Source organism: Sorex fumeus, unplaced genomic scaffold, assembly GCF_029834395.1.
Source record: "Sorex fumeus unplaced genomic scaffold, SorFum_2.1 ptg000044l, whole genome shotgun sequence".
In the NCBI taxonomy this organism is placed as follows: domain Eukaryota; kingdom Metazoa; phylum Chordata; class Mammalia; order Eulipotyphla; family Soricidae; genus Sorex; species Sorex fumeus.
Window position 1 is genome coordinate 49,388,461 of NW_026606101.1, and position 13,862 is coordinate 49,402,322.

General features: G+C 48.0%; 1 protein-coding gene across 1 annotated transcript in view; it reads right to left on the reverse strand.

Annotated features, from left to right (window-relative positions):
• Positions 1-4,728: 4,728 nt before the first annotated feature.
• KLHL6 (kelch like family member 6) overlaps positions 4,729-13,862 on the reverse strand; it is a 67,228-nt gene continuing 58,094 nt past the window's right edge. The window contains exons 4-7 of the mRNA XM_056121977.1: positions 11,642-11,879; positions 8,757-8,959; positions 7,212-7,425; positions 4,729-5,030 (exon numbers count right to left, since the gene is read on the reverse strand). Coding sequence (XP_055977952.1) covers positions 4,729-5,030; positions 7,212-7,425; positions 8,757-8,959; positions 11,642-11,879 — 957 coding nt within the window. The remainder of the gene's footprint in view (positions 5,031-7,211; positions 7,426-8,756; positions 8,960-11,641; positions 11,880-13,862) is intronic.

The following is a 13,862-nucleotide window of genomic DNA, read 5'->3' on the forward strand; positions in this document are numbered from 1 at the left end:
CTCAGGGCTTACTCCTGGCACTACATGCAGGGATCACTCTTGGTGCGACCCAGGGGACCATCTATGAATGGAGTCAACTCAGGGAATCAAACCTGAATCAGCTGCATGCAAGGCAAGTGCCCTACCCACTGTACTATCTCTCTGGGCCCCCAACTGAAATGTTTTGAATGTCCATCTCCTGCACTAATTTATATCACGATACCATTTATATCAGCCAAAACAAGCACAGAAAAACCTCAACTGAGTGACTGAATACAATAGATTTTTATCCATCTCACACATTTTATTGAATAAATAAAATTTTATTTGAATATTTACCTACAAACAATATTTTAGTTTGATCACTTAAAAAACACAACTTTATGCAACCAAAATACTGGACAAATTTTGTTAACTAAGTCATAACTATTGTTTTGACCTGTAAATATGGAAACCCAACTTGTCAATGTGGTCAAGTCTTTGCAGTGGGTGCTATTTGAGACATTTGTGGATTTCCACAAAGGCTGTCTCTTCCATTAATATAATACCCAGATCAACAGAGAAGGGAAAACATGGTTTTGCAACCCACAAATTGGGACTTTCAATAAGACATTCCAACTCTATTTGCTCACCTTGAAATTTCTACTGAGCACTTTTCTTTTTATTCAAAATCAATTAGAGTAAGTAAACAGCAACGGTACCTCAAGGACCTTTATAATGCTATTGCATTTCCCTGAGAACATAGCTTGCTTTGAGTTCAAGGGCAGTGAGAGAGAGAGAGAGAGAGAGAGAGAGAGAGAGAGAGAGAGAGAGAGAGAGAGAGTTTCGCAAAGACACTGGGAGCTGAACGTGATGAAAGCTAAAGAGAATGTTTATCTGTCGGTGTTGGTGAGCCAAATGCCTTGCCCTTCATACAAACCTTGGCAACAGGGGTTCCTTAACCACCCTGACAGGTTTCTCCCTGTGGATCTGCTGGGCCTCTCTGGGCCCACAATCACCGTGGGATACACAGCTGGTCTAACTGCTGGTCTTGTTCTAACTTGTGCCTCATGTCCAGATGCAGCTTTGCTCAGAGCTCTGCTCCTGCTTCACTCCTCTTCTCATTTTTTTTCTTTTTGGGTCACACCAGCGATGCACAGGGGTCACTCCTGGCTCATGCACTCAGGAATTACTCCTGATGGTTCTCGGGGTACCATATGGGATGCTGGGAATTGAACCCGGGTCGGTTGCTTGCTAGACAAATGCCCTACCTGCTGTACTATCATTCTTGAGAACAGAGGCATGATCACATATCCAGGGCCCCTGAATCCCTGTTCTAGACTGGAGTCTTAGCACCTGACTCTCCCTCCTCGCTACCTTCTCATCTCCCCAGCGGGTGCCTGGCCATTTGCAGGTTCTGTGTGAAGAACTGATCCTCTGTACCCTCAGCGCCCTGCTGGAGTTCTCAGGTCCTTTGTCTCTGCCTCACAGGACACCATCTTCTTTGCCTCCCCAACCCCCTACTCCTGCTGGTAGATAGGTTATGATGGTTAATTGGGGGTAATTTTGCTTTTTGCTTCCTTATTAATCCGAGAATGGAAATTGAATTTTAAGAGTTCATGTCCAGAAACCTTCTGATTCTCCTTAGGAAGTGTCCCCCAAAACTTGAACTTTTTCTTTTCCTTAAAAGCGACCGATAGGCAGCATCCAGGTGAGAATTCTGGATCTTTGCCTGCCAGACACACTGCCTGCTAAGTTAGGGTGCTACTGAGCACCTCTGTGCCTTGAGGGCCAGCTAGAGTTTTAACTACTACATACCTGTGATTATGAGCATTACAGAATTCATTCCTTGTCTTCCATCTGGTATCCTGAACTTATCCTGAAATTTGAGTCCTGAAATTAGGACCCAGCTTTAAGCACAGAGGTCCAAAGTCCCCACTTTCCTGGCTGAGGGCTGAGCTGCTGGTGGCTTCCAGATTTGCTGATGTTCTTATCCAGTTACCACTATGACTAAATACCTTCTTCTTTGAGGAGAGGCTCTCTTGGTTTGACATCAACACTGTCGTTGAATCTCTCCTTTGGATGTTGCTCTCTAAAGTCATCTAGGCAATACAACTGATTTCTCTCATCATGTATAAATGGCTTCTGAAGATCTCAAAGCTAAGTCAAGGCCGCCTTATTGGCCCAAATGCACAGCTTCCCCGAGAGTCATAACAATTTATATGTTCATATGCGTCTCAGTCCCTATTAATGTCACTAAAAGGAAAATTAGAGGAGTGGTAATGGCCTAGGTACCCTTGATTGGTGTTTTCAGGGTGGGAATTGGTATCTCTAAGGCTTAAAAAAATAAAGGATTCCTGAACTATTTGTGGAGTTGAACTCGGCAATAATTTAAATGGTCTTAGTCAATAGGTTCCTGAAGGTGACTAGTGTTCATGAGTATGATGCCAGTGTTCTAAATTTCCACAGAGGTGTTTGCATTTTCCTTGCTTTTTAAATTTCGATCTTTACCTCTGATCCTAAGACAGAGCATTGTACATATCAGTATGGACTTAGACTTTTCCTTTATGACCTAAGCATACACAGAAACACGACTTGTCATTTTCCAAGTATTCTCAAATCTGCTTTGGACTTTCGCTTGTCCTAAGAATGACTCTTGTCTAAAAACTAAATTCACTACCAATCATGATGCCTCTCGCCTCCCTCCAATACTGAGAAACTTCTGCCTGAGAAACACAGGCAGAGGAGACCACGTCTGACATGAACTGCAACTCGGCAAAGAGATTTGAAATCATATGATGAAAAGAAGAACGTTGGGTAATGCGGTTACTATGTTGTTTCCATTGTTGCTGCTTTTAAAATACAGCATATGAAACCAGATCTCTTCATCTCATCCCCCAACTCAGAGATTAGAATGAATTTCCAATGAGCTCATCTGAAGGTTTTTGTCTCTTCACAGCAAAGGAGGCAGAACTGCAGCAAGCTGGTCTAAAAACCAACAGAGGGTTTAGAAGAATCCAGAACACAGGACTCCAGGAAGACCACAGGAACATGGACCCAAAGCTCTGTTTGAAGAGTAGAACTGGACCCAGAATACAGCTCAAGAGCTGAAGTCCCTGGGGGAGGTGTTTTGATGATGGGGGAAGCCCCAAGTGATCCCTGAGTCCCACAGGACCTGCCTCTCCCCCAAAGTAAAAAGTGGAAAATTTGCCATCCAGGAGAGCTGTCATCCCTGCAAGGGCCAGCAGAGTTTGAATATCATTTTAAAAATAGCATTCGAAGTCTCTGGAAACTTGTATGTTGCAGGACATGGGCTGAACAGTAAGAGATGTGGCAGTGGCCTGTATTCAATGCACAGTCCGAGATGGTGCCGACAGTTCTAGTCCAAATGGGTCTCCTCCGGATCATAAAAAAAAAAAATATTAACTGCTGCTTCCATGGGAAAGCACAGAGACTTTTATCTCTCTGGAAGCAAACCAGCCCTCCCCGGCCTGTCTCTCAGCCTATCAGAGGGAACAAGCAGTTTTGGTAGTTTCACTGCAGGTGACGCCACATGGAACCTTCTGGGACAGTCTCGAGAAGGAACTAAGGATGCCACACCAAGATCTCCATGACCTGAGTTTAAACACAAGCGGGAGAGATAAGAAGGCACTGGGGATATAACTCAGCAGCAGAGCACTTGCCTTTACACGTGCAAGGCCCTGGGTTTGATCCCTAACTACTGCAGAGAGAGAGAGAGAGAGAGAGAGAGAGAGAGAGAGAGCGCAGAGAATTAGGATAGCAAATTGGGTGCTTATCTTGCACTAGCCAACCTGGGTTCAAGTCCTGGCACCCCAAAGGGTCCCCAGAACCCTGCCAGGAGTGATCCCTGATCACAAGGCCAAGAGTAAGCCCTGAACACCACTGAGTGAGGCCCCCAAACAAAAAACAATATTACAGTATTTCCCTGTCTTGTGTGAAAATTTACAGAAAAAGTAAAAGCATTGTAGCACTGTCATCCCGTTGTTCATTGATTTGCTCAAGTGGGCCCAGTAACGTCTCCATTGTGAGACTGGTTGTTACTGTGTTTGGCATATTGAATATGTCACGGGGAGTTTGCCAGGCTTTGCCATAGGGAAGAGATACTCTCTGTAGCTTGCCGGGCTCTCCGAGAGGGGCAGAGGAATCGAACTCAGGTCAGCAACGAGCAAGGCAAACACCCTACCTGCTGTGCTATGGCTCCAGCCATGCTATAGCTCCAGCCCAAAAGTAAAAATGGGAGAAAAAAGAGCCAGGTTTTGTTTGATTGGTTTTGGGGCCACACCCTGTGGTGCTAAAGACTCACTCCCGACTCTGCTCCAGGATGACTCCTGGTAGTGCTCATTGGGAAGACCCTATGGGAAGCCAGGGATGGAACCAGGGTTGACTTGCCCACTGCACAATCACTCTGGCCCATGCTCTTCCTGTTCTGAGCCGGGTGGCTGGGTAGCTGTGACTTGGAGGAGGGAGACCTTGGTTTGGACCCCAGGGTTAGCTCTCCACAGCCCCAGGACGGCTTCCCCGGCCTGACCCTCTCGCCTGTGAACAGGGAACGACCAAGTCTTGGCAAAGGGCAGTGGCTGGAGATCCAGATGTTTCTGGCAGAGAAAGTGGCCTGGGCTCAGGGTCCCTAGTGTCCAGTAGTCATGTCATCCCTTCTGAGGTAGGTCAGCAATCAGCTTGGGGAGTCACCGGGAGCCCCAAGCTCCAACCTGAGTGACTGAGACGGGGTTGCCACAGCATCTGTCCGAGTCAGACCGACACGGCCCCCGGCACGATGCGGCGGATGTGGGTGTAAGACTTCCTGATGGTGACGCTGCCATGGTGCGACACCCCCCGGGGCAGGACACATTCTTCCGTCAGCTTTTGGGTTTCGGGGTCCCAGCACAGCACGGTGGCGATGACCTCGTTCTTCTCGTCGCGGCCACCCGTGATATAGAGGCGGTTGTTGCAGGGCGCGATGCCGCAGCTGGCGCGCTCGTGGCTGAGCTGCGTGACCAGGCACCAGCTGTCCTCTCGAGGGCTGTAGGCGTACAGCGCCCGCATGGCCCCGCCTGCCGGGAAAGAACGGTGCAAAGGGTGACCTCCGTGCAACCACCGCAACCCAGCTTTGGGAGAGCCCCCGCACCCCCCCAGCCCCCCACCCAGCCAATCCTCTTGCTACAGCTCAGTCGCTGGCTGGCTCTCCAGAACACCTGAGATACAGCGTCAAGGCAAGGAGTTAAGGTGCTCGCTTGGTATGTGTCGGACTCTGGTGGTCCCTGAAATGCCATATGATCTCTTGAACATCAACAGGAGTGATCCTTGAGCACAGAGAGGGCAAGTAGAGGCAGGAAGGGCCAGAGACTCTACCAGCCTCTTTAATTCTGCAACCAACGCTCTTTGGTTCTAAAGGATTCTTAGTTTTTAGTTTGTTGGGGGTTTTTTCTTGGGGGGGGGGGGTAGTTTGTTGTTGTTGTTTTTAATCCAACAATGCTCAGGTGTGGCTCTGGCTCCGCACACAGGAATGACTCCTAGTGGTGCTCAAGGGATCATACGCAGTGAACTACATATGGATGGATTACATACAAACTGCAAATAAGACACCAGAGGTCGAACCCTGGCTAGCTGCATGCAAGGCAAACGTGCACCCACTGATTATCGCTTCGATCCTCTAACGGATTCTGGAATGAACTTTGCAGCTCACATCTGTGGCTGCCCTGCCTCTTCCTTCCCAATCTGGTTTCTCCGTTCCCCATGACACTTCTGATGCATCAATGGAGTCAGTTCACTAGCTCAACCTCCCTTCGCTGTCACTTTCTGATCCTGAGCATCAAGACCTGCTAGTTGTAAGACCGCAGGACTATGGACAATAAGGCACAGGGCAGGAGCTTTAGTACAAGGTGGTGGCTAGAGGTGGTGGCCTTCCTTTCTAGACTCCACATAACTGGGCCACCAGCCCAAGACACTCATCTTGGGATCGAATCTAAAGTAAATGTGGTTAACTATGAACATGCATAAAACCTGACCCAGGGAAGTCTGGGGTCTTCCTTTAGGCTTCCAAGAAGCCTGCTCTGGTGAGTTCTTCCGTGTGAACTAGTTACGGAATCTTGCATCTTCTCAATCAGGATTTGGAATCCTGGCTACACATGAAAATCATCGGAGGAGCGCGGTGGGGGTGGGGTGGGAGGTCAGACAAATAGTACACCCTGCCTGCCTTCCTTGCAAGCAACCAATCCGGATTTGATTCCCAGCACCCCAGATGGTCCCCTGAGGCCCACTAAGAGTGATTCTTGACTACAGAGCCAGGAGGAAGCCCTGAGCACCTCCAGGTGTGACCCTCCCAAACCATAATAAATAAAATCATCTGCACATTAAACATATCTTACAGGGTTGGCCCGTGTCCTCTGTCCCATTCTGATTTCCTGGACCAGGAGTGTGGCTGGCTATCCCTATTTGTGTACAGAGCTCCTGAGGTTATTCTGATGACGCATTAAGATTGTCCATCATTCTTAACATTTTCATGTCAACCTTGGTTTAGCTGGCTATGGGCTTCTTTTCTGGTTAAATGTAACTTTTCAGACTCCCCAAAGCAAGTGGTAAAAATGAAATTGCTAGGAACACAAACTAATATTAGCAACTACTTGGTGGTCGGTTTTTTTCTTTTCTTTTTTTTTTTAATCTTTGGGTCACACCTGGCGATGCACAGGGGTTACTCCTGGCTCTGCACTCAGGAATTACTCCTGGCAGTGCTCAGGGGACACCATATGGGATGCTGGGAATTGAACCCGGGTTGGCTGCGTGCAGGGCAAATGCCCTACCCATTGTGCTATCGCTCCAACCCCCAAGTTTTTTCTTTTCGGTGGGGAGGACACACCCAGACATGCTCAGGAGACCATATGTGGTGCTGCAAGTTGAACTGGGACTTGACCACATGCAAGGCAAGCACCTTATCTCTGGGACTAGCTCTCCAGCCCTGAGGACTTGTTTTATGGTGCACATTTCCATTCCTGTTGCTAAGGTTTATAGCCAGGGACTTCTAGCTCTTATCCTGGAACAGGGTCAACCCAGTTGGTCTTCTAACTGTAGACTTACAGGTAAAGCGTACAAGGTCTTAACCAGCCCCCTCTTCTCTTCCCTGTCAACCCCATGCACAGCTCCCAGAGACCCCTGAGTTCCCAGGCCTTATCTGATCTACCAGCACATCAGCCAGTGGGAGCAGGGGAGCTCAGGGAGAGAAGCATTTGTTCACTCACCGACAACATAGATGCGGTCCCGGAAACTCACTGCGTTGATGCATTTGGCTTCCACTGGCATGGGCGACTTTAGATTCCATTTATTGGTGGAAGGGTCATAACACTGAGTCTTGTCTGTGGCCAGTTTCCCATTGGGCCCTCCACCAATCACATAGAGCTTCTTCTTATGGCTGGTGGCCGCAAAGGAACTGACGTGGGAGAGGAGGGGAGCAGCCTGCAGAGACACCGAGCACTGTAAGACACTGTCAGACATAGTTTGTTGGGGACATTTGTGGGGAGGGTCACACCCGGCAATGCTCAGGTGTGACTCTGGCTCTGCACTCAGGAATTACTCCTAGCGTTGCATTGGCAATGCTAGGAGTAATTGGCAGCTGCTCACAGGACACAGTCAGGAACCAGGGGACACGAGCTATTGCCTGAAGTCACAAGGTCTTTGGCTTCACTTCCCTTGGGACACACACAGACTCAAAGCACGTAGTCCTGTCATTGCTCAGGCCTAAGACAGGAGATCGTTCCAGCCTGTTCCTTCGAGAGTCCAGCTCCCAAGAAAGGCAGGGCACAGACTAGTGGTTCTCAGGATTTCTTATGTCTCTGAATGGGCACCTATCCAAGGACAGTGGCGACAAACCACTGGTGAAGGGGCTGGAGAGATAGAACGGGGTGAAAGTTATCTTGAACATACCCAGCCCTGGTTTGTTCCCTGGCACTGCAAGGTCTCTTAGCACCCCTGGGAGTGACGTCCAAGCTCAGAGCCAGGAGTATCCCTCTAGCATTGCCAGGTGTGGCCCACAAATTCGACCCTCACACCCAAATATGCCACTAACATAGATAATAGTTGATGTCTATGCAGATCATCGATTTGCTCGAGCGGGCCCAGTAACGTCTCCATTGGAGACTTTGTTGTTACTGTGTTTGGCATATCGAATACGTCATAGGGAGCTTGCCAGGCTCTGCCGTGCAGGCGAGATACTCTCGGTAGCTTGCCGGGCTCTCCGAGAGGGGCAGAGGAATCGAACTCGGGTCGACCATGTTGGCTGCGTGCAAGGCAAACGCCCTACGGCTGAGATGTGTGAGAAAAAAAATGCTTCTGTAAACATGAATAGTCATTCATTCAAAACGTATTTACTGTAAGGCAGATGCTGGAGAACTGGGTTTGATCCCCAATACCACATGGTCCCCTGATGGAACCCTGAGCACCAAACCTGGAATAAGTGTCTTAGAACATTAGGGGATGGTCTAAAAATCAAATATCTGTATTTATCAAGTTCTCACTGTATATCAGGCATTGCCTTTGGTATTTCTATTCAGGAAGAAAAGTTGGCATAAGTGTCCCAGGTGGTCACGGAAAAACACTCTCCTGCATGTGGATTTAGGGAATCAAGGTGGATTTGTGTTTCTGTCCTATGAATCTTAGGATGTGAAAGGGGACTGCCAAGAGCTTCTTGCCCGTTGGCATGACCCTCTTAGGCCATGAAGCTCCCTGAGATAGAACTTAACAGTGAGAAGCTACTGGGCCTCCCCTGCCTAGAATACCCCCACCTTTACCTCGGACCAGCAGTTGTGGAAGGGGTCGTAGGCTTCCACATTGTTGATCCTCTGCAGACCATCAAAACCACCGATCACGTAGACCTTGCCCCCCAACACCACCATTTTATGCCTCCAGCGGCCGATGTTCAAGTACTCAATTTGAATCCACTTGTTGATAGAAGAATTATACTTCCAAACATCGTGCTGTGTTTCTTTGCCACCTAGGAGGGATGCAAAACATGTAATAAACTGCCTGTGGAGTCAGAAATATGTCCGAGGCCCATGAGTGTGAGAGCCTTCCCCCGAAAGAATGGTTGAATAAAATCCCACCGACCCCTGGGGTCTGGATTGAGAGACAAGGAAGCACAGGGGTCCAGGGAGAGGCAATGTTAGATGACTGAGTCATGAGCTGTATTACTGTCACTTCTGCACTATGAGAGGCCAGAGGAGAGGTGGCTTTATGGAGGTGGCACCCAAGTGCACCCTGACAGATGAAGTAACATGGGTGAATGGGTGTCTGTGCACCTGGTGTTGGGGACACAGGTAAGGTGGAACCATCCCGGACAGGGACAGCAGGATGTTGCCTGCTGGCAAATTCAAAAGCAGTTCAAGGTCTATTTGTGTACTGACTTAAACAAAAATAAAACCGTATACCAAGATGTCCCAAGAAAGCTTATATTTGATCTTTATAACATTTTAAGTGGATTTGGTCCTATTTCAAAGTATTTTTTTTGTTCTAAAAGAATGAGATCCTGGGCTGGAGCATGATAGTATAATGAGGTTTGTGATAGTGATAACACAGTGGGAGTTTGTGATGGTGACAGTACAATGAGGGTTTGTGATGGTCATATTACAGGGGTTTGTGATAGTCATATTATAGGAGGGTTTGTGATAGTGATAGTACATTGGGGGGGGGGTTGTGATAGTGATAGTATAATGGAAGTTGATGACAATGATAGTACAATGGGAGTTTGCCACGCACACAGACGACCTTGGTTCAGTTTCCAGCACCTCATATGGTGCCCCGAGCACCTCCAGGAGTGATCTCTGAGTGCAGAGCCAGAAGTAAACCCTGAAAACTACCAGGCATAGGCAATACAGTAATCACAACAACAAAAGAATGAAATGCTCACAGTACTCCATGTGAAAGTGATCTGGTAAATATTTTTCATGGCAAGTCTTTAAAGAAACAGAAAATGCATAATCCTGTTAGGCCAAGACAAAGGAGAACTAATGTTGGTGGGGAGTGGAATTAAGTCAATTAATTTCCATTGTTTTGTGTTTCCATTTCCCCAAGTTCCACTAAGTGGGCCGAACTCCTTAGACCATGAGTACTGGGGTAGCCTTGATTTCACTGATGCTGGCCTTGTCCGGGAAAAGTGCACAGGATAGGACAAAACCCAGAGGGCAAGACTAAGCACCTCAGTCAAGAGCACATACACCCTGAACTTTAATTGGTGCTACCCTCAGAGGCTTGTCCTACATCTCTCTCTCAGCAGAGATGAGGAGGAGCAAGTGTGTTTTCTTTTGTTTTACAACCTGAGACAGAAAAATGATGGCTCAGTCTGGTTCTCTCTGACCTCAGGGTTACTGAAGTTCTCCCTTTTCCAAGAAGTTTTTTGTGCACAGAGTTATTTTTTTTTCACTGTGGACCTATAGAGGTCTTTTTTATAACGTTCAAAATACTGTGAGATTGAACTGATGGAGGTAGTGTCAAAAGTTATAAAATAATTATAAGCTTTCCAAAAAATATGCAGATCTGAATGTTTGAGTTGTTTCCTGCCTGACATCAACTGTGTGGGAGCACCGGTACATTCTAGAATCTTGAGGAATCTCACTTGTCCTTATTTATTTATTTTTGTTGGTTTGGGGGCAACACCTAGTGGTGCTCAGGACTTACTTTTGGCTCTGTACTTAGGAATTACTCCTCGCAGGGTTCAGGGGACCATACGGATTGCTGGGGTTCAAATCTGGGTTGGCTGTTTCCAAGACCAATGTCCTATCCCCTACACTGTTACTCTAGCCCCTCACTGTTCCTCATTGATCACCTGGAGCTGAAAGATCACCTGCCTTCTAGCATTGAGGTGCAAGGCAATTATTCAATGGAATCCAAGTATAAATTCTTCTACTACACCTTAAAGATGAGGGGAATAACATCATTTAATAGCTATTTCTTGAGCATTCACTGTGACCCAGCACAGCTCAAGGGAATGTAGTGTTGTCTCAAGGAAATTAAAAGATTAAATGGGAGACAGGCATAGAGTCATTGTAAATAATTAGCAAACTGTTTAGAAGTAAATTTTAAAAACTAGGTGCCACTGGATTGTCTAAAATTATGACTTAATAAATTTTAGGGAAACATTAATTTTGGTGCAAATTTTCCTTCCCTCCCTCCCTCCTTCCTTTCTTCCTTCCTTCTTCCTTCCTTTACCACACCCAGTGCTGCTGGGAGCTAGTTCCAGACGGGTGCTCTGAGATTGCTCCTGGCAGTGCTCAGGACCATATAGCACCAGGGATAGAACCTGAGGCCTCTCATATGCAACATCTGTGCTTAGACTATTGAGATCTCTCTGTCCTTTTCCGCCTTTCTCTTTTGCACTGCCATGAATTGAGCTCAGGTCCCATACATGTGAGGCATGTTATTTATCACTATACCACATCTCTGGCCCTTGAAAAGATCTTATCCCTTACTGAATTCCTGGTGCTTGACTAAGTGTCCCAACGCCTGTGGCAGACACCCAATTGATTTTAATCCTTCCTTCTTCCCCTCCTATGAAAGACTGACCCGATACCGTTCACAGTGTTCATTCAGTGGTCATGAGTCTCTGAGATAAGGCCCTGGTTTGCTGGACTGGGGGTGGGTGGTGGGGATGGGGCTTGGTGGCCAGGTGACTCCTGCTTACCTGAGATGTAGACCTCATTTTTTAACGTTACACATGCAAACTCCACCCACTTCTTATTCTCACTCTCCAGCTCGTGCTCCGTCATGGGAAGCTTGGCCACCTCCAGGCGGCTGCGTCTTAGTGGGTCCAAGCAGGTGACCTCGGCCACAAACCGTTCATCCCTCGTGCAGCCGCCAATGATCATGAACACCTCAGACTGGAACTCGTGCATCCTGGGCTTGGTGCGTTCCGAGATGATCTGGAAAATTAGAGGAAGGGTCTGTGGTTCAGGGTGCTGCACTCGACTGCAGCCCGGGCCCTGGAAGACCAAGGCCCATTCTTTCCTTCCACTGTGCCCAATGTCTCTGCAACATGGGATTTAAAGGTGGCGACTACCTCCTGGGTTTCTTGTGAGGAATGAAAGACCTGGTCTTCGTCTATTAATGGGCGTGGCCCAGGACCTGGTGCCTAACAGGTATTAATAAAGATGATCTGCTGTCACTTGGCTGCCTTTTGAGGGGGGAGGGTCCCCACACTTGGCATTGCTCAGAGTCATTCCCAGCCTGGTGCTCAGGATGCCAAGCAGAACTGGGGCTTAAACTCTGGCCTCCTGTGTGCGAAGCACATACACTAGCCTCTGGCCTACCGTCTTTGCTCCTGCTTCAGCTGCTTTTTAAGAAATCCATGTCTTAGGCAGAGACATAACACAGTGGATAAGGTATTTTACCTTGCATGTGGTGGACTCTGGCTCAATTCACCACATCACATATGGTTCCCCAGTAGCACCAGGAGTCACCACTGAGCTCAGAGCCAGAAATAGCCCACCCTCCCCCTGCCTCAAAAGGGAAAAGATACTTCTCTCGGCTATTCTTGGGTGTTAGTCTCCTATTTTGTTACTTTATGTTCCCCAGATGAATGCAGTCTTTCTATGTCTGTCCCTTTCTTTCTGACTCATTTCGCTTAGCATGATACTTCCCATGTAGTACCAAGGCCAGCTGCACACACTAGGGGACAAGGCAGCTCAGATAGAGAAGGGAGGACCAAATAAAGGGTGTTGGGAGGATCCTCCCAGGATGGGAGATGCGTGCTGAGAGTAGACTCTAGACTGAACATGATTGACACTCAATGCCTCTTTTGCAAACCACAGCACCCAAAAGGAGAGAGAGAACAAAAGGGAGTTCCCTGCCACAGAGGCAGGGTGGGTTGGGGGGACGGGGGGTGGGAGGGATACTGGGATCATTGGTGGTGGAGAATGGGCACTGTGGAGGGATGGGTATTTGATCATTGTATAACTGAAACCCAAGCACAAAAATTTGTAAATCTACAACTGTACCTCATGGTGTTTCACTAATAAAAATCTAAAAAAAAAGAGGGAAATATATGCAGGATTTTTTATTATTAAAACTACTTCCTCCCCCTCCCTACCTAAAGTCCTAAATCCTGGAATTTCAATTCTGGCCACCTACCCCTTGCTGTCAATTTCTAGATGATCTCCTGACTCTGCTCATTACGAGACTTGTTCTGGAAGACAAGTCCTGAGAGTGGATAGCAACCCTTTCTCACACAAAGTTGGGCTTCCCTCCACAATGGGTCTCTGGGAGTGTCCACAGAGGCTGTCAAGCAGCATGCAGGGACAAAGACTACACCTTCAAGTGGAGATCCAATCAGGGGTCAGAAGTCATTGAACCAGCCAGCAGCCAACCTACGCTTTTCCATCAAAGACTTTCTTTGTGCCAAGTTCAGAATTGGCCAGCTCAAGGCTTGTCTGTGAGAGTGGACTGCAGCCGTCAAGCCTGAGCAGGTTTCTCTGAGGGAGCCGTTGGAAGGAGGGATGATCTGAGGAGAAAGATGCTAAACCGGAGGCCTGACAGTGCAGAGGCTGGCTGCTGGGATCACGGGTCTTGGGAATACAGGGGCATCGAGAAGCTCACGCTAGAGGGGCAGGCTGTGAGAAGTGAGTCAGCAGCAAAGGACAACTTCACCAGCTCGTGATGTTCTCTCTCCAGCGACCAGCCTCGGCTCCCGTGCCGATGCCTCCCTTTGCACAACTGCAGCAGAACCTGTAGGGCCAATCTGGTCTCTACCATGGAGGAATGAGGGATGGAGGCTGCACTGGCCTCCCCAAGCTGCTTCTCCTGGAATCCTCATTGCCAATTCGAGAGTGGTTTCATCTGCGCCCCTGTTTTACAAAGTGTCCCTAGCTCACTGCAGCTGGGGGAGACTGGACTACTCATCTCATTCT